The sequence below is a fragment of the Bidens hawaiensis genome, unplaced genomic scaffold, assembly GCF_021521415.1.
Source record: "Bidens hawaiensis isolate Kalapana, Puna unplaced genomic scaffold, B.hawaiensis_p1.1 tig00056963_1, whole genome shotgun sequence".
Taxonomy (NCBI): Eukaryota; Viridiplantae; Streptophyta; class Magnoliopsida; order Asterales; family Asteraceae; genus Bidens; species Bidens hawaiensis.
In genome coordinates, this window is record NW_027506378.1 from 1050 (window position 1) to 23518 (window position 22469).

Below are 22469 nucleotides of genomic sequence, written 5' to 3' on the forward strand. Positions count from 1 at the left end.
CAGGGTCGACAATCTTTCCCTTGATGTAGTTCTCATATGAGGCGATGAAAGATACATAAAGAGAAAACTGTTGTTCAGCTGATTTCACACTCATAGGCATCTGTGAGTAATTTTTGTTAGAGGCATTGGCTGAGGAGTTACCAGCTGAGGATTTAGGTTTTGACGAACTACTTCCACCCGCTACAAAGCATATGTCACCATCCATATTCAACACCACATGACCATCTTGTGAAGAGTTTGGTTCACCTCCTGAGTAATACGCAGTTGATTCTGATTTAGAGCTTGAGTTTGGAGACCCTTTCGCACCATACATTCCCGGATCCTGAACCTGATCAGTAGGAGTCTCTTTACTTATCATATTTAACTCATAATTACGCAACTTATTGACCACTATTTCCAAATCAAATGTTTCAAACTCTTTATCTTCTCTCATTAAAACTGTGTATATATCCCACTTTGGTGGGTGAGTGTCCAGAAGCTTTTCTACAATTTCAGGATCGGTGTACTTCAAGGTGTAATTATTCAGTTCCGTCATCAGGTGATAATTTCTTGTGATGATGTCATCGAGTGATTCATTCTTAAATCCTTTGAACACTGAGAATTGAGTTTTCAACAACTTCGACTTTGAGTTACGGATCCCGACATTACCCTCATAGCGATTCTCTAATGCCTCCAATAATTCTCTGGCAGATTTGTACTTTCTAAAAGTATGAAGAATCACTTGAGGTAGAGCCATGGTGATTGCAGCTAAAGCTTTACTTTCAACCTCATACATTTTCTTTTCATCATCTTCCATCTTATTATACTTCTTGAGCTGCTCTCGACCTTCAAACATGGCTGTTGGAGGGATGTAACCATCTTGAATGCAGACCCACATTTTTACATCTTGATACTTCACATATTGTTCAAACCTATCTTTCCATGCAACAAACTCAGTTCCTTTCAGAAGTTTTGGAGCTTTAGTTGCTGAACCAACTTCAACTTCCATCTTTACCAGTTCTGTGATGTTTACCGACGTCATACTTGAACGAAACGAGACTTAAAAATCAAAAACAATATTCTGTGAACAGTGAATCAACGAAGTTATTACAACTTCTCTTAGCCACCAACTTCGCTTATCCACCAACTTCGCAGGCCTTATAAGTTCACCAAAAACCTATATCTTCGCTAAAAACCCTAGTTCGGAGGTCGACAACTTCGTCAAATGAACGGATGTTTTTTGCAAGTTTGACACGGCTGATTTTAAAGGTTGCGAGGGTGATGGGAAGGTTCAATTGATGAGTATTGTAGAGAAACTGACAAAGGAGGGGTATCTCAACGTAAAACAGTTCCGTGAATAGTCTAACGGAACAATTTTAACACTCTTGTGATAATCCCGAACCACACAATCACGAGCAAAAGCTCTGATACCAATTGTAGGTTCCCAGCCGGACCTACACAGGAGTATCTCGTAACACGAGGGTGTGAAATCCCCTACATATACGATACGAGTGATTTGACGATGAACACGTAAATCACACGTAAACACACGAGTATAAAGGAATACTTGTTATATTACAAAGGTAAAGACCAAACACGTGACAAAGAGGGTCACCAAAACAGAGCCGTCAAAGTTATGTAGAGTGAGCCAAAGTTAGATAATATATAGCACGACAACTTCGCCTAACAGACTAGGCGAAGTTGTCCTAACTTCGCTCACCACCAAGTTCGCTAAAACACTAAAGAAAACAAAACAAGTTCAAACAAGAACAATGTAACAATTACAGACACAAACAAACACTAGACAAATGAACTACTAGCATCATACACCAACAATTGTTCTTGAATATGTTACTCATTGCTTATGTCAAAGTATCGCTTTTTGTTAAAATTGCATGCTCAAAGGAATATTTTACAAGAAAATTTTCCCAAAACATTTTTGATAAACAGAGCAAGTTAATGTTGTTGAGATATGATAAGATTATTCAGTTCAAAGCTTTGTAGAAGCTTAAAAGGTTATTAATGAAAACTGATCCAACCTTTGGGAAATGATTGTAGATTTATTATTAATGCCAATCATATGGATTTAATAGGCTAAAAGACTATTAGTGAATCCATTAATATGTATGGTTGCTTTCCATGATGTGTAAAAACTAAGGTGATAAAAAAATAATGAAAATGCTAAACCTAATATGGAGATACATTGTTGAATATGCATGTTTCAAAATAAATCTCTCCGAATGATAGGCGGAAAAGTGATTACCCAGTCATACACGAGCCTGTTGGTATTTAGTCACCATAAATGAAACATCTTATACATATGACAAAGAACAAATGTGAGCAAAAAATTTATTATCAACCAAAAGTTGAAATGTTCACAAATTTGGAAAGAAATGCAAACATGAGGGTTAACTATAGAACTATAGAGGTGGGGCATCACTATAAGTCCTAAACACCTTGAATGGATGGCTAGTAAGTCCGTATTGCATGGCATGTAAGTCCAACGTTCAACCTCAATATGTTTGAAAACTTTGAAAAGAAAAATCAATTAAGAAAATTTATATGTTTAGTCATAAAAATATTTTGACCAAATATCAGTGGGTTGAAGTCAATTTGGGGTGATCTGGGGAAAGCCAGATAAGCTTTGAGAAGAGATATGGGACATCATAGTAAAATTTGATCTCTTTATGCACCATTTGCTCTTAAACTTTGAACTTTAATGATAAAACTATTTGATATATGTTTTAAGTCAAAAAGAGTTGCATTTTAACCTTAAATATGTCTGAATATGTTACTTCGAATAACTTTGATGTTTTTAAACTCTCAAGCAAACTTAGGTGTTTTTATTTGATGTTTAACTCATTCGAGCAAAGTTGATATTTGTTTGTACTTAAGAGAATTATTCTTGTATTATCAAGTACTCTTTGATGATTTTATACTTTCGAGTAAACATGGATGTTCATAAAGTTATTTTTATAAAACACACTTGATGATTATGTGATATATGTATTAATATGCCTTACATATCTGTTTCGAGTAAACTTGGGTGTTTTATTTGAAATTTGTGTTTTTCTAGCATACTTCATAGTTTTGGTATTATTTTCTGAAATTACTAGTTTCTCCAAGCATACTTTTTTATTTCAAAAAATCTCAAGCAAACTTCATGTTTTGAGTTCACTTTATGTTTAGAACACACTTGTATATCAAAGGATAACAAGTTCTCTCCAGCACAGCTTGCACTCTTGAAGTATATTTGAGTATACTTTTCTTTAAAGTACACTTGATAGAATATTTGTTAACTTTTTTGCTTTTATAAGTATAATCGAGTAAGGTTTGTGAAATAAAGATATTCGAGTATGGTTGACAATTAGAAATATCACTAAGTTATTATTTTGGATTCCTTATTGATTTCGAGTAATGTTGCATATTTGATAAATTAAACTTGATTATTTATCTTGTGATTTATCTCTCGAGCAATCTTGTATATTCAAATAAGTTTCCTTCATCTTATCCACTTAGTTTTATTTTTAATTACTTTAAATTGTCTGAACAAACTATGGGACGAGCAAGCTTTATGCTAATAAACTTAAAAATTGGATTTTTGGCATTATTGATAAGCAAAACGACAAAATGCATTTAAAACCCACTTTCAAAAGTGTACAACTCACACTATATAAGAGCAACTTAAAAAATTTTACATTTCACATTTCTCCCTCTTTCCACTTTGCACTATTTCCAGCTTGCTTGCTACCCAGAATTTCAATAGATTGTTCATAATCCTAACCAAAATTTATCAGCCAACTAAATACGACTCGGTAAGCTTCAATTCATAGTTTTACGACGCTAATTGTACGGATTTAGGACTTTAACTTCATCATCAAAAACATCTCTGTTTTCTGTGTAGGTTATCAATTTGTCGATGAACAGGTTCTTAAAGAAAATCTTTTAGTTCTTCTTCTAATTATGACTTATTACATGTTAAAGTTGTGAACTTAAATGACTAATAATTTCTTTGAATGTGTTTTTGTCTGTGTTTGTACATATATGGCGTATCCATTCGAAAAGAAGCATAATATGTGCACTCTACTCCAGCTCACAAACGATAATAGACCTGTTGATCTGATGATTAGATGGATGCAGCGGTCTAATATGCGATTTTCATTGTCAGAAAGCCCAATCATTAAAAGAAATCATCAATTAGATTTCTAGAAATCTGCAGAACTAGTGGATGATGAACTCAGTAGGCGTATTGACGCTACCGTAGCTAGGCATGAAGTGATTATTACAGAGCAATTGATAAGAGCCAGTCTACAGTTGCATGACGATGTGGATGCCCCTATTCATTTTTCCACTAACTGTTTGTTGAGAATATTTCAAGAAACGATGGGCTACAAAGGAGATGTACATGAGGGACAGTTCAAGAAAGGGATGTCTCCCATTCTATACTGATTCTTGATACATCATATAATACAGGGTTTCAAGCAATGAGGGTACATGGACCCTCATGAGCAGGGATATTGCCAATGCCATTGTGGCTGTTATTTATAACCAACCGTTAAATTTTTCAAAACTAATTTTTGAAGGCTTGGTGTCAAATCTGAGGAAAAGGAGGGATGCTGATAAATTTTTGGTCTTTCCCAGATTTTTACAAATAATTTTCAACATTCCACACCCTGATTTACCAACCTTGGGCACAACTCATGCACTGCAAGATCCAAATGTCTATAAGCGAATAGCAAGGTTGGGGGCAACCTGCAACTTCAATCCTGAAGTTGAATACTTTAACTGCAAATCACCAGTCACAGAACCGTGCACTAACAATATTCTTCCCAAGTTGATTAACAATGATTTGGAAATCATGGTGGTTCCAGAATCACATATGGTGACTTTTGATGAGGAAGAAAGTGATGATGATGAGGTATATGATGTTGATAATGATGATGACGATGGAGATGAAGGCATTGATGATGGGGGTAATGATGATGCTGTTGTGCATCATGTTGTGGAGAATGTTGTGGATGTTGTACCAGAGGCTCAGGGGGAGACACAAACCCAAACCATTCCAACACCACCTACCTCACCACAAACCCAAGACTTTTCATCACCCCATTACCAAGCACATGAACCCTATATTCCATCCCCACCAGCTTCACCAATAAATCAAACCCAATCCCCAACCCATTCCGAAAACCAAACCTTAAACCAAAACCAAACCCAATCACCAACCCGTTCTCTAAACCAAATCCAATTACCAAACCATTCCCCTACCCAAACCCAAAACATAGACCAACGTAAACCTGAACCATATATTCCTCAATACGTAGTAGCCCATCTCATAAACCAACCTGATACACCATTCCAATCTCCAAACCATTCACAAACACCAGAAAACCCAACCCATGAAACACAACAGACTCAAATACCCTCAAACTCACCTCAAACCTCAAACTCACCCCCAATCTCACCTGTCTCTTCCCACCATTTACTGAGCTGAAATTTGATTTAATAATTGAGAATGTTGATGTGAAAGTTCATAACTGTGAACTGAATAATGAGAATGAGGTGTTGAAGAAAAAGAATGCTGAGGTTGAATTATAATTGGAGCAAGCTCTTAAAAGGATTCAACCCTGGTTTCTGAGGTTGAGAAGACCTCAAATGTACCAAAACAGGGGGAAAATCCACCTGCTGCCACTATGATGGTATGGATGTGCTTAAAACAATTGCTGAGTATGGGAGTAGTATTGTTGATATTGAGGATGAAAATGAGGAAGATGGTTATGAAGCAGATGACTCTGATAGTGTGGATCAAGATTATAATGTTGAAGAGAATGATGATACTGAGGAGATTGTGCATGTGAAGGTAGTTGATGATGAAAATGTTGATGAGGAGATGGCTGATAATGAAAAAATGTTGACAAAATTATTGATGAGGAGATGGTTGATGATGTATATACTGATGAGATTGCTGATAATGAAGATCTGAATATCCTGTATGGAGAATTTGACAATGTTGAATCGTTATCAGATTCCTATCTGATAGGGAACTTGAAGATCAGAGAATCATAATGGAAGAAGTTGAGTTGAGAAAAAATCTTGATGAAAGTCAGGGGGAGTTAGAGCAGGAGGTGATAGAGGGGTTGCTTAAGCTACAACATACAGAAGAGGCTGATAAGACTTTAGCCATTGTCTTATACCCATTCCAGCTACCCCTATAAACATATGAGACAAAATCCAAATCACCTGAGCCTGAGCCAGAACAAACCACTCATGCCACTGCTGAACCTGAAAATGAAGATAAAAATAAGCAGCTGGTTACTGACACAGTTGGATAAACTATGACTCAAATATTAGCCGAGATATGGAATAAATAGATCATTGATGATATGGTGAATAATCAAGAGAGTTGGGATCCTGATTACTTGAACAAGTATGAAAAGAAGTATGTGAGGAGGAGGAAAAGACAGGAGAAAAATGAGAGTTATGAGGAATCTCAACCAAAGAAAAAGAAAAGCCCAATCAATGTTATACCTATTCAGGTGGTGAAACCTATTGATGTTGAAAATAAGCCTGAAATGAATGAATCCAAAATTGATGCTCTTGATGATTTATTTGAAGCTGATGATGATGATACAGCTGATTCCCCACATGTGGATATGACTAATTTTCATCGGGAAAATATACAAACCATGTTGGATGAAGCTAAAAAGGAGGATCCAAAAATAATAAGCCTGATGAATCATGGTTACAAGTTTGAGACCCTAGATCCTATGACTGATGAGAGTTGAAGGTGTTACTAGATGAAGAGGTGGAGGAGTTGAAGAAGAAGAGAGAGAAAAGAAATAGGGACACTCAAAGGTTCCTTGCTTACCTAAGAATTCATGGTTTCTCAGAGAAGCAGCTGAGTCACATGAAATTTGAAGAACTGGAGAGTGTTACCAAATCAAGTAAAGAAAGGATTGAGAAGGAAGAATGGGATAAAATGAAAAAAGAGAGCTGCTAATCAACAAGACAAACATGAAAAGCTCTACAAGAAATATGGTGGTAAGTGTAGGTACTTAATTGATCATGGAATGGATATTGAAGATGTGGAGAAGTTGAGTAAGAAAAAAGTTGAAAAACAAATTAATAAGATCTCAGGTAAAGTTCAGTCTGAAACAACCACCAACAGAAATAAACCAAAACTTATTACATCGGCTTAAATGGAAAAGAAAGCATGGGAGGATGAGCAGGTAAAATTGTTGGAAAGTCTAATGTCTACTAGGGGTGAGGGGGGAGAAGATTAAAAGCATTCGCATAAGTGAAAAATTATCCTTTTATGAGTCTGATAAGGCAAAATCAACAAAAAGAAAGAAATATCTAAAACCTCTCAAACTCCTCACCCAATGATTTTGGCTCATTCAGTTGTTGTGAAGGAGGAACCTCTTGAGCCTGTTGAGCCCTAGGAAGATGAGAAAAAAATCAAGATCTTGAAAGGCTTGAAGATGAGTAAGGGCATGACTGAAGGAGTATTTGATAATTTTGGAAAAATCCAACTGAAAGATTTGTTTTATTCTGAGAAGATAGAGTGGGATAAATTGGAGGCTGAAGAAAGGAAGTTATTTCAATTCTAGTGTGGACCAAGGGGTGAGCATATACAAAGTCAAAGATCTGTCCATGTTGTTCCAACTGATGAAGAAGTGATGGATATGATAAATACTATGGTAAAGGAAAGTGGAGATTACCTGAAGACTATTATGATGCCAAAGGAGCAAATCATTAACATGTTTGAATAGTCCGGGCATGTGAGAAGACCAATTCCCTAAAATAAATATACACCAAGTTCTTCCACAGTAAGTGTCCCTATCCCAACCACCAGAGCCTCACATCAAAGAAAATAAAGGCCACCAACTGAAGTGGACCTACCAAAGAGGTTGTACTTTGTTTCAAGAACCAAATCAATGAAAGTCATTATAAAAAGTGGTGATTTGAGGCACATGGTATTCAAAGATGAATTTCAGGATTTCAAAAGGGAACAATTAGAAGAGATGGTAACCTTGAACATATATGATTATCAAGACAGGCAGAGCTTGGCACGACAACAACCAAATGAACTTTCGAAACACTTAAGATATCAATCAAGAAAGGGATTTCTTATGTTGAATAAAAAGAGGAAGTTGGAGCTGTCTGTGTTTGAAAAGGGAAAAAGGCAGAGAAGGATGATGGATATTGTGCTTACTGAAGCATCATACAACGAGAAGAAAAAAAAACTCCAATCCTCTTTCCAACTTAAAGGAATGTTTAATCATGAAGCGGCAGATGACCAGGCCAAACCATGAAGTCCAAAAGAATGGAAGGATCTCTAAGATTGAATATGAACCTAAAGATCAATCCTTTATTCTTAGAAATTCTGATGGACTGGCTCTGGGCATCATTCAACACAACACTGACCTTGAATTTCTTCATGTAGAGGATTGGAGGATATAATCAGATGGAATTTTCCCTCCCAACATCCACACCACAGGGAGATCTTGTTGTTCAAGGAGAAATCCGCGACAGTTAGACTGGATAGAAGAAGAGAAGCATCAAGATCAAGACGCTGAAGACACTTCTTATAGTTTAGGCTTGATTTGTAATGTCCTTGACAAAAATTTCTCTTATGTATTTTTTCCATTATGATATGTATTTTATCTTTTGAGAATTTGATATGTACTTTAAAAAGTGTATGTAATCTAATAGGTGTTTTGGTACAGCTGAGGATGTTCAAATCTAGGGGAGATTGTTGGGATGAGAAAAGACTTAAGGAAGATTGGAATCTTCTCAACCTCCTTGGAAAATGTCTAAGTATGGAAACTGAGCAAACTTAGGCCCCCAAAAAGCTTATACTAAGTCAAGCAAGGTAGTTTGCTCTTCGAGCAAAGTTATCTTTTAGAATTCTTCTTAAGTGTTAGTTTGAGCAAACTACACTTCATCAAGCAAGGTTGTTCTTCAAGTCAAGCAAGGTTTGTTTCAGAGTCTTTACTAAACCAAGCTAAAACCAAGTATATTGGTGGATCGAGATAGGTTTATTCTTAATAAATAGTGGTCTCATAAATATTGAAGAAAGTTGATAAAGAAATTACTTAAGGACTTCAAACGAGCAAGATTCAACCCCGAGCAAGCAATAGTGTCACCAGCACACTTGGGTTTGTTCAAATAAGTTAATGCAATAAAAGGTTGAAGGGATCTCTGAAAAGCAAGTTTGCTCGTAGGATTGTATCGATAAAAGTTTGGTATTATCAGGAAGTTTAAAGCCTACTTGATGAATATATTATAAAGAAAGTATTCTAAGTAAATATTACTTGGAGAACTGTTCCCCAGCACACTTAATGGTTACCAGGTATGCTCGCTAAAGACAAAAGCTGCAAAGCTTGCTCGAAGACCTGTTTACACTTAGAATGTTTTGTAATACGTTTGAATATGTTTAGTATTAATCTTTAGGGTTTCTAAAAGGAATGTCAGGTGTCAAGGTAAGCCTATAAAAGGAAACTTTAGGGCACGCCTATAAAAAAACAGACACAGAGCGAATTAGTGATTTGACGGCTGTCTCCCTCCTGTACGAAAAGCTGCCATAAATCCTGACATTTCACCTTGGAACCCTAATTAATTTTCATTGTATCCTTCACAATATATATGGAAATCTTATGAGTTACTTTGTGTGTTTGTCACTTTCAAGTACGTCGAGAAACATAAAGAGTATTATTGATTCCGCCTTTAATATTCTTTTGTTTTTTTCACAAAAATAGTAAGTCGTAACCATCTTTTCGACACTTTTGTGTGGGTTACGACAATGAGTGATTAAGCTATTGAGTGAGCTATACGGGACCGACATGATCAAATCTATTTTATGTATGCTACATGTTTACTTTTATGTTGCTTGTGAAGATTGAAGACCCATCACTTAGATTATACCTTTATGATACTTTAATGAATTTAGTGTTGATGTAATTGTTTGTATTTTATCTTGAACAAGATGTATTTGTGATTATTAAATGAAATAAAAGAGTTGAGTAAATATTGTCACTTTAGTAGTGTCATAGTGTTCTTGAGCAATCCGTTGCACCCCGGCATGTTCCGCCGCCTTTGGTCGGGGTGTGACAGCTTGCCTACTTGTGAGTGGTTTAGTTAAGATAATAATCAATTTTATAAATTTAAAACTAAACATTGTGTGAAAAAACCTTTGTAAAAATTAACACCTTTTTCATACTATACCTATCACAAACCAATAACAATAAACGATATGAAAGAATAGTATTAACATGCTCGACATTAATGTGAATCGGTTTGAAATACTAATCACAGAACTATCTATACAGAATAAGGGGTTATGATACTCACTTGTTAGAGTAACCTAGTGAAAGCAAACTAACATATAAATGAGTTTGGTTCAACGAGCCATCCTAGAAAACAAATCCTAGATTCAGAATACTTGAGATGGAATAATCAAAGATGGCAATAGGTTTTGTTCAAAGTTTGGAGTTTTAGAGTTTTTAACGAAAAACATATAGTTTCCGCTGTATTTGATTTAGTTATGTTTTTGTCGTAAAAATACTTAAGTTGATAAATTTTATTAAGAATTGGGTTGTGATATCTATTAGTCTAATTATTATGAATTCGGCCTTTTGAGAAAGTCCAAAAGCCCTAAAAATTAAGATAAACGGTTTAAGCGAGTGGTTTGTTTTAATCGGACCCGAACCCGGATTTTAGTTCGGGTTCATTTCTGCCATGATAAAAATATTATAATTTGGTTAGAAATTTAGTTGTTTCAAAATTTATATGTAGAAAAATAGCCAAACTTTGTCCAAAATGAACATAAGCGAGTTGAGTTTGTTTCGGTCGGGTAAACGTCGTTGACAAATATTTTAAAATAGCATAACATTCTAAACAAACTAAACTTGTAGAAAAATTAACATACCAACCCTTGGGATGAACACAAGACAAAAAGATAGAAACTTGGAACTTGGTCGGTTTGACTTTTTGAAGTTAAACATAAGCAAAACACCAAAGAGAACAGATTGTGATAAAGTGTGTAGATAATGACAATGATGCAAAATTGAAGATAAACAAGGCATTCGAAAAAGAAGATATATCGAGCATTGTTATTATTTCCATGTTAGAAGCTATTATACCTGAACGAAGTACATGGAGGCTGATAAGTGTAACATTTGCCAATTTCAGACCCAAAATTCCGACCAGAAAAATTTTATTTTATCTTTTTTATTATTTAGATCTTCATTGTTAAACAAAACTGATGAATTATTATTTATTTCATTATTAGAATTTGGTTCGTTCATTAAACAAATATTAAAATATCAAGAATTTGCAAAACCCACCCTTTACTATAGTTTATCCCTATTTGTTTCCACATCAGACACAAAGGACCAATTTATAAAATATTTTTTTCTTCTCTTTCTTCTTCTCCTTCCCCGCCACTCACCAACACCACCCCTCTCAAATCTTCCCATGATTCAGGCTGTAATTAACGGAATTTGAGTCGTTTACTCATTCCTTGCTCAACGCGAAATTAATGGTTATGATAAACAATGAAAATTGACAACTAACCGATACAAATTGCTCGCTATCACGAACCAAACTATCTTGATTAGATTTCCTTAAAAATACACTATCATGATACAAGTCCCTCACATTCCTCCCAACATTCCGAACCTAATCCCTCCATCAATTGTAGCAATCAAGATCGTTTCTAATATACTTGAGTTCGTTTCTTAGTCGAAACCCTAGACAACGAATCTCTATCAATTGTCATCATACAAGGGAATTATTACGGGAGTTATTATTGGATTTGCATGCTTGTTAAAACCCCTCTGTCAATTTTAATCGACCGAGGGTTCAAGAGCTTCAATTTGGGTTTTGCCCGATTAGGGTTTATGTTAATATTAGAACACAGTGTGATTATGTCCTTTTAAGCAACCTAAATCAAACTTATACCAATTATTCGTTTAGTCCAGTTGGTTATGTTGGAGTATGTTAACCTAGATCCATACAAACCCATGTTCAAGCCTCTATGTTAGTGCACGGTTTTGCGTCTCGAGTCTTTGTATTTATCATTTTGTATTTATCGTTTATTTAATGTAAAAGATATTTATATCTAAGCTAGTTCGTTAGTGGAACAGGCTAGTTCGTTAGGGATGTTTAACGAACAAGCCCTTAAGTTAAGTCCCTCCTGATTCAGTAAGGATGGTTAACGAATCAGAGGGTGTTTCATTAAGTTATTTCGTTTAAAGTAACGTAACGAAGTCGTGTCTAGTTCGTTATGGAATGTTAACGAACTAGACCTGTCTTCTATATATAGTGGTGTCTTCCACTATTAATTTATGTTTTGAGTTAAAAAGTATAACAAACCTCTGTCCAAATTTCTCTCTCAAGCTTCATTAACATATTCAATCTAATATTATACATAGACATATATACAACTAACACTAATAGTAATACATAACATATAATCAATAGCATAATGAACTAGATCCGTATAATTGTTATTAAGATCTTAGATCCGAGATCGATCTAGCGTTCCACACTCTATCGCACCGGTTTTTGATTCACCCCCCTGTTATACTTAATTTAATTTTTATTTTAAATGTTAAATATTAATGGTTTCAACCATGCAACGGACCAAACACCGTTAAACCCCAAAAATAAATTCTCGTTTAAACTTTTTTCCAAATATATATACACACATAAAAATTTCATATATTTATATAAATCTATATACTTTTCTGATTTAACGTAATATAATTGATAAATAAATAAACTAACACAATTTTTAGTCGTCTAATCAAATTGATCACCGCTTATCTTTAAAAACTAGTGTTTGTTTAATTTGTAAATGAATAAATAAATAGATATACATATATCAGAGTAATTTGGCTTAATTGAAAATAAACTTGTAAGACTATATTTACGATTTTAATTCAACTTTTAAAAATTTAATATAAAATATATATATAACGACTTATCGATCCCAAATCCGTTATAAACCCTTTGATCGTGCCTTGTTTGTTTATATTCGCCGTAATTGTTACACTTTTCTCCTTACCGTCTACCTTATTTTAAAGGTGAGTAATCACATCCCTTTTATCTCTATTTTCTTTTGGAGCCATTATGTGTACCAGAACTACTATTATTATATTATTTCACTCAAACACAATTTCCTTATTTACGTGGCTGGGATATTGCTCGATTAATAATTGATTGTTATATGATTTTTGAGTTTACTACTTTTATGGTTGGTTGGTATCTCATCCTCATCCTTATCCTCATATTATGATCATACGTTGTCCGAGTAGACATGTTTGAATCTAGTGGCATGTTCGAAAAGGCACATTTGTGTATTGGTTGCGAACTTATCTGGGTAAACACGTCCAAATCTAGTGGCACGTTGAAAAGACCCATCTATTTGTTTTATGTTAATTGATGCTATTCACTAGCGCAATGAATTTTTTTTTCTAATTATTATTATATATTACAACAAACTGTGAATTACTCGCTCAACATGTGTTGTTGACAAATTATTTTTACGCATAATGTAGGTAGTTATTTCAGATGATTTAAAATGGAGAACTTAGATCAGACTTTAGGATAATTAATAAGGATAAAATAGTTGGTATTATGTCTTTTGTTTTTAAATACTTGTGTACTTTGATATGAATGAAAAAAAGTTTGATATTGACACTTGTATTATATTAGTGTCTTTGAGATATAATACCAAAATTGCCGCGCCCTGGCATGTTCCGCCGTTAGGTTGGGGTGTGACAAATTTGTATCAAAACCGAAGAATATAAGATAGGTGGTTATGTATAACAACTTAGTTGCATTCTTAGGGTCCTTATACGTGTACCCTATTTGCTTAAATTATTTGTTCATAGATAAATTATATTTAATTGTTTTATTCTTATTATTGTACACAAAAAGCACACAGAACTCCGAGGTTATGCCTCAATATCAAATTCCGTTTTTAAAACCCTAGATGTTATTTTAAATTAGAAATTCCTTAAGAGTTCCCACCAATTTTATTCCACTCTCCTTGAGGATGATTCGTCTGACAGATATATAGTAACTGGAAGGGGGACACCCTTGTTCTCCGAACCCTTGCCACCAAGGCTTGCGGGCCTAAGGAAAATAAATGCTCATAAATCTCTATCAACCATGAAACCTGGTTTCTTTCCTGGATGGTATTATCTAGTTTAACACAACTCCTTTGGAATTTCAAAATTTTCTTATTAAATACCTCAAAATGGTTCTTTAACGAGTTTTTCATCGAAAATAATACTTTTTAGATGAATAATTAGTGATTTGTTGGCTAACATATCCCTCAAATTTGACACGCGGGGTGTGAAATGAAGAGTGACGACTTCTTGTGGTAGTTTATTTTTATAGTCTAGCGAACCAATACTCACTAGAATCTCAAATGGTCTAATATACATTGGATTATATTTATCACATATGTTGAATCTAAGTACAACCTCCAAGGTAATAGTTTTAGAAGAACACTTTCAATAAATTGGAATTTCATAGGCATATGTTGGTTATCGGAATGACTTCTAGGGTGTCACTTCTTTCTTTCTACTTTGGACTGCAAGGGTTCCTTCTAAATATAGCAGTATACAAACTTCAAGGCATGTAATTACCATGTGGTTCATGAACAGCAAGTCCATACTGACTACACCTTAATAGATACACCATGTTCTATGGGTAATAAGTCAACGTCAATGGAATGATCTTAGAAGGCAAATGCATGTCCTTACATTACTTTAACATTCACGATTAACATCCGCTCAGCTAACTCTATGGTATAATTAAAAAAATATGCTTAATAGATTCAATAGCTAGCAAGGGTTGTGATTCATATTGACACCAGAATACCAAAATCATATGAATACGGTTGTAAAGATTATTGACATAGAACGTACCAGTAGTAACCTATTGATAGATTTTAGTGACGTACATAATTTAATATATTATGCTTGCCCCTGGCTAGGTTGTTGTTATTATGGTTCCTTAGCTTGGGACAGTTTCTCCTATAGTGGTTCAGGGCACCACATTCATAACATCCATGTATGTCCTTTGTAGGGTTTATGTTTTCGATAGGGATATTGGGTCGACAATTTTGAGTCTTGTGTCCCAACATCTCGCTGTTCTTACACTAATTAAACTTCCTTTCATGATGATAACCATAACGTTTACATATTTAGATTTGGTACCATTCACATTGGTACAATTCCGATTCTCTTCATACCGGGCTATAGCATAAGTTGGCAGCTGCTCAATATCTTCATTCCGATTCTCTTCATTCCGGGCTATAGCATGTGTAATTCTTTACTTTGGTTCCATGGTTTCTTACTGACACATACAATAAGAATGAAAATGAGACAATATATAGATTAATGTCAACACTTGAGCACAAATGTTAACAACCGTAACTATATAATACTAGACATAACGGAAAACATTTAGCACATACTTTTGCATATGGTACAAAAGGACAATGTTATTGGATATCATCGGTATAGAGGTTCACTATATAATATTATATGGGCATGACTCGTCTATATGGTTGTATTGAACTATATGGGAAAGTGGACTAACTAAAATGGATAATACAGCTAACAGCACACTAGTGTCGGCTAATACCCACACTTACTTAGCTTGATCTCATGTATTGTTAGCTCTCCACTCGATAGAAGTAGGGCGAGTCTTTACAGCAGTTGTACAATCCTTTGTAGCTCTAACTATATCATGCTTTATAAACATAGCATGACTGACCATCATTTGTTATTATCGTATATCCTTAACATTCTCGTGCGTTGACCTAATTCTGCCTAGTGCATCCTTGACACTGGTTCTACAATTATAGACTTGCAGTTTATACTGATGGCACCTTGTTGCCAAGGTAGAAACTGTAGGCTTAAACGGTTCTCTATAGAGTGATAGAGGTGGAGGTAGTAGGGATGGTCCGCCGACATCATGCATATAAGGTATTGTTGGACTCGGTCTACCCAAGACACATTATAATTGATATGGCTAGTACGTTATGATCCAAGTCGGGCCATACTCAATAACAAGCTAGACAAACATCACGATATTTATTTGAGATATGATCTAACAAATAAATATCAACACTTAGAATATTTGGAAATTGGGTTTCTAAATATTTGCACTTGTGAAATAAATAAATTATATGGATAATTTATGTTATTAGAGATTTTGCATTTCGCATATACCATGCTATTTAAGTTGGTTAAATAACAATATGCAAGACTTACTGCATTTTGCATTTTGCATATACGATGTTATTTAAGTTGGTTAAATTACAATATACAAGACTTACTGCATTTTGCATTTGCATGTACTATAAACCTGAACCAAACACACTTGCCTGATTTGAATAATCCTTTGCAACACCCTAAAAATCCAACTTGACGAGAACAAGCCACTGCTCATCGTCAATCAATGTACCGTTCCGCCACTCTTGACGAGAACAATATCTCCGTCAGAATAAAAACTTTGACTTGGCTGTTGTTTTCCGGTAGCTTGATCCGTGTCACCGCCTATCACAATTATCAATTTCTTTAACTTGGCTTTGATACCAATTCATGTCCCGATCGATAATTAAACAAGAAGTAAGCGAACAACTCTTGTTTATCTTAATCAAAATATCTAACTCAAAAAACTGATTACAATGACTCAAATCTTAACTCGGTTACATCATGTTCACAAACTATAATGTCTAACCATAACTCGGTTTATATAGACTAACCTAACATCCTAGCTAAGACATTACCAAATATAATAAAACCATAATTGTAACCCCATAAACCCATTACATCATTAATGAATCCACCAAGCCCAACAGGTCCAACCTAGTCACCTACACATGACGGACCTATTAAGTTGGAAACTACGGCCAACAGTCAATTTACAGGAAGAGACCAAAGAGCGAATCCGGTCATGTTCGAGCCTAATAACGAACTGTGGGGGTGTTCTGGGTCAGTTTCGGTGCCATAGCCGGCTAGTGCGTCAGCGGCGAGTGGTGATTGGTGGAAGTGGTTTCGATTGTTGAAAAGGTGGTAGTTCACGATGGTGGAGAAGAGGGTGACAACATGTGTTCAAGTCGTGGCATGGTGGCTGTTCATGGTGGTGAAGGTCAATGGCTGCTGGTACTTGGGGTGAGGCCGGCACACAAAGAGTAGAGAGAGATCTATTGAAGTAGTTGTTAAGTATGTGTTTATTTGATCTCTTATGTGTTTATAAGGTGTACAACAAGGAAGGCTTGCATATTAAAACTAGTACATGATGATGGTTGATAGATTGTGCATTGTTCAACTTCTAAGTTATTGCTACCAGGTAAAGGGTGGGTTGGATTTTTTGTCAGCCAAATATCAAGAAAGCAAAATACGGGGTGTTATGATGCTCCGTTATTGGAGTTTTTAATATTTTCATTTCTTTTAGACTTATTTTATTACTCTCATGTGCTCCCTTAAATATATTTGTAATACATTTTTCTTATTATTCTGTGGAGCATTACATGTAAGACATACGTATCTAGGCAAAATAACAAGTTTGTACGCTCATACATTTACGCATCGGTTAGTATCACTACAAGAAAAGGGTGTTTTAGGGGCGACACCCAGTGTTTTAGGGGCGATGAGAAATCGCCCCTAATACTTTTAGGGACGACCTGTCGTCCCTAAAGAGGCGCGCCTATTGTCTCGTCACTAATAACCCATTTGTTGCCCTGAAAGTACTCGTCGCTCCTAATAGGGTGTCGTCCCTAGAAGTATATTTCGCCCCTATTGGTGTCGTCGCTAAAACGTTTCTGATTAAAAGCCCACGACACTCCGGTGAATTATTAGGGGCGCCCTGTCGCCCCTAAAAGGGCGCCCATAAAGGCCTCTGAAATTTTTAATTTTTTTTTTCGTATTTTCAACTATTTCCAGATTTTGTTTTCCAGATTTTTACGCTAGTTTTATACAAACATTTGTCACAACGATTCATATATATACTTATAAACTTATAAAAGTACATAAATGTCAACGTACTCGTACTAATTAAACAAATTTTAAACCGATAAAGTAGCTAGCTAGTTAATTAAGATGCATACTTATCATTCGTCGCCCTCATCCATGTCATCCTCATTGTCTTTGCTTGATTCTTTTTGGCGATTGTGATACTCGTCTAGGTGATGTGGAATAAGAGTATTTAGAAAATTCAAACCATAGTCCAGCATCTGGTTCTGAATCCAGAGAAATTGTGCACAACAAGCAAAAGCAGCAATGTATTCAGCTTCTGCATTTGATATTGACACAGTAGTCTGATTCTTGCATTGCTATGACACCAGCCTGTCTCCCAAAAATTGACATCCACCTGAGGTTGATTTCCTGCTCATGTTACACCCATCATAATCACTGTCTGTGTAGGCTATCAAATCAAAAGACTGGTTCTTTGGATGCCAAATCCCCAAGTCTGGTCTTCCCTTCAAATATCTAACAATTCTCTTGACTGCATTCATGTGGAAAACTTTTGGACTTGACTGGAATCTTGCACAGACACACACAGCATACATAATGTCAGGTCTTGTAGCAGTTAGGTACATCAGGGATCCAATTTTGCCTCTATATTCATGCTCATCCCCAGGCTCCCCCTTTTCATCAGCTATCATCTTTTCTTTTGTGTCCATTGGAGTTGAAGCTGTTTTTAATTCATGACATTTGAACTTATTCAAAATGTCCTGCATATATTTAGTTTGGTAAATGAAAATCCCATCAGTTTTCTGTTGAACTTGCAGTCCCAGAAAGAAGTTCATTTCTCCCATAGAGCTCATACTGTATTTGGATTTCATCACCCCTTCAAACACCAAACACATTTATTCATTGGTTGACCCAAAGATGATATCATCCACATAGACTTGTAACAACATCAAATCTGATCCTCTCCTTTTGTAGAAGAGTGTCTTGTCAATATCTCCCCTTTGGAAACCATTTTCAAGCAAATGGTTTGACAACTCATCATACCATGCTCTAGGAGCTTGATGCAAACCTCAAAACCTGGTCGTTGAGCAACATACACCTCTTCATCAATCTTTTCATTTAGGAATGCAGATTTGACATCAAGTTGGAATACCTTGATATCCTTTGAGGCAGCATAAGCAAGAAAAATTCTTATGGCTTCCAATCTTGCAACAGGTGCAAAGACTTCCTCAAAATCAATCCCTTCTTCCTGCAGGCATCCAAGTGCAACAAGTCTATCTTTATTTTTAATCACAATACCCCTCTCATCCCTTTTATTCCTGTGTTCCAATTGAACAATGTTCTGTGGTTCTATTTGAGATAGAATACAGGAGTACAAACATATGTCTGTAGATTCAGAATGACTTATTGTAACCCTTTTATGTATATCTCTAATGATGTTTTCAGAAGGATGATTCTTTTCAACATAAGGGGTTTGAATTATCACATCAGCAGACACATTAGTGTCAAGATTTGACTCATTGAGATCTGGTTCCTCAATGATCAATTCAGGTTTAGCATCATGAAACTCTGGTGCTTCTTCATTATTCTTTCTTGAAGTGGATGCACCATTGTTTTCCATATTCAATCTTTCAAACAGATCTTGAAACCTTGCTGTTGATACAGCTTCCTCTTCACTTGTTTGGTTGCTTGGGTTTTCCTCATGTTGAACTTGATCATTTTGCACTTCTTGATTGTCTTGAATGATACTTGCATGATCTTGTTCTGTACTGTGATTGTTCTCTTGATTATTGTCTTGAACTTGTTCAACAATTTCACATAAGGGACCCTTTATAAATGTATATTCCTTTTCTTTACTTGCAACATTCATCCATAACTTCTCTAATTCCAATGTATTTTTATTTTTCTCTTCAACCACATTGGTCTTGTAGAATGAATCATCAAAGTGTTCAGGATAAATCATGAAGGACTTTATCAATTTTTCAAGGTCAAACAGCCATGCTGCACCATCAACTGTGTTGAACTGATTTTCATTAAATATTATGTTAGATGATTCAGTGACATTCAAATGGTTTTTCACATAAACCCTAAAGGCTTTTGAGTGTGTAGAATATCCAACAAAGAAGCAATCCAAGAATTTAGCTTGAAACTTGTTTAAATAGTCCTTGGTGTTCAAAAGTGAATATTTGCATCCAAAAGGCTTGAGAAACTTGATGTAGGGCTTTCTATTAAAGAATATTTCATATGGAGTCTTGTTGTGTCTTTTGTTGAGAAGTACCCTGTTTTGAGCATAGCAGGCTGTGTTTATGGCTTCTGCCCAAAAAGTGACTGGCAGATAAGCATTAGCCAACATGGTTCTTGCAGCTTCAATAAGTGTTCTATTTCTTCTCTCTGCAACACCATTCTGTTTAGGAGTTCTGAGAGCTGAGAATTGTTGAAGTATTCCTTTTTCTGCACAAAATTCTTCAATCACTCCATTTTTGAAAACAGTACCATTGTCACTTCACATCACTTTAACCCTCTTATCTAGTTGATTCTCAATCCTTGTCACAAAGCCCTTAATCAACTCTGCAGTCTCATCTTTTGTACGTAGGAAATAAACCGAAGTATATCTTGAATAGTCATCAATGATCACTAGACAATATCTTTTCTTTCCATTGCTTAGGACACTCACAGGACCAAAGATATCCATTTGAATTAATTCAAACACTTGATCAATTGAATTGATGAGTTTTGTCTTATGATATGACTTGTGCTGCTTGCCTTTTTGGCATGAAATACAGTTATCATCCAATTTGAACTCCCTTGTAGGTAAGCCAATTACATGCTCACCCATCACAAGTTTGTTCATATTCTTTAAATTCACATGACACAATTTCATATGCCACAATTTTGACTCATTTTCAGTGGCTTTAGAAACAAAACATGTACCACCTCTTGAAACAGCTTATTTCATGTTAAGCTCATATAAGTTGCCATTTCTAGGTGCCATCATCATAACCATGTCAAGTGGGATCACAAATTCAGGTCTTAAGATGAAACAATGTGAGTCATCAAAACCAACTTTATAACCCTTATCACACGTCTGTGATATGCTCAACAGGTTATGTTGTAGTCCCTCAACATAGAATACATTATCAAATGATACTTTTCCTTTTGTTAATATTCCCTTTCCCACTATTTGTCCTCCATTCTTAACACTGCCAAATGCCACTGGACCTTCAAACTTCTCTTCATAATTAACAAGTGACCTCTTGTCACAAGTTATGTGCCTAGAACATCCACTGTCCATATACCACACTTCATTTAGTGCAGTGGGCTGTTCCTGCACAAATCAAAGAAGTTGATTAGTTAAGTGATGAAGTGCAAGCTATTTCAACTTGCAAAACATCAGTTTCATTTTCAGTAGCAGCATTGGGTGTGAGTATTATGGGTTCAGGATCTTCATGTGTTAACTCAAGATTATCTTAATTGTCAGTTTCATAACCACAGTCTCTTGGAGTTTTCACAAATGAAGTTGTGTTCTTGGAATTTCTTAGTGCACTGTCATTCTTGAACAACATAGTCTTTCTTTTCTGAGTAATCTCTTACATCAACAATCTCTTCGATCTTTGTTTCAACCTTAGGTTTCCAATGGAATCCTTGAGGTTCATAACCATGTTTCAACAGAAATTTTTTCATCACCAGTCAGTTCAGTTGGTTTCTTTCTAGGAAAGATACCTCTGTTTGTTGTCTTCTTACTGCTTGATAATCCTTAAGAATCATTAGACTTGACTGATTGTGTGTCTAGTTTGGGGACAATTCTCAATGGTTGAACATTCTTCTTGACTGACTTTTCAGACTTCTTAGGAGACATGATTCTTCTTACTGCTTTAGTCACATGTTTCTTTGTCTTGACATTAGCTTTCTCCTCCTTCTTAGTCTCCACTTCTGCTTTCAACACATCTTTACTCATGGTTTCATTTCAACACACATTTCCTTTCCCCAGGTATGCATCATACTTTTGCATGTACAAAACAAAGTCTTGTCCATACTTTGTTTCATCTGGGACATGAAAAGGCTTGAATTTGAATCTCTCATTACAAGAATCAGTGTGGTGACCATATTCATCACATTTCTTACACGAAACCTTTTCCTTGTATTTTTCATGATCACTTCCTTTCTTGAATCTTTCACTTGGTCTAGGTGCTTTGACACCAAGTGTCTTCTGATTTTTAAAACCATAAAAATCAATTGAGAAAGGTACAAACTCCTTAATCTTGATGTCTTGTCTTTCATTTTTGCTTTTAACAAAGACAATCTTTTTCATAATCATGGGTTCTTCTTCTATGCTTTCTTTATGTCTTGACTGCCTCTTTTCATATTCTACCAAAGTTTCCACTTCCCCAGTATCAAACACCTCATGACTAGAGAAAACTGGGTAAAATGGGATAAAGTTTTCAACATCAACAGTTTCAATCACCTTTTTCTTGTTGTTGTATTTTATCC

At 35.4% G+C, this 22469-nt stretch overlaps 1 protein-coding gene across 1 annotated transcript; it reads right to left on the reverse strand.

The window, feature by feature from the left end:
- Positions 1-328: 328 nt before the first annotated feature.
- Positions 329-877, reverse strand: LOC143617691 (uncharacterized; the record flags this gene model as incomplete). The annotated part of the gene is made up of 1 exon (XM_077090170.1): positions 329-877. A coding segment is annotated over exon 1 (549 nt), but the record flags the coding sequence as incomplete, so codon positions are not given.
- Positions 878-22469: the final 21592 nt, after the last annotated feature.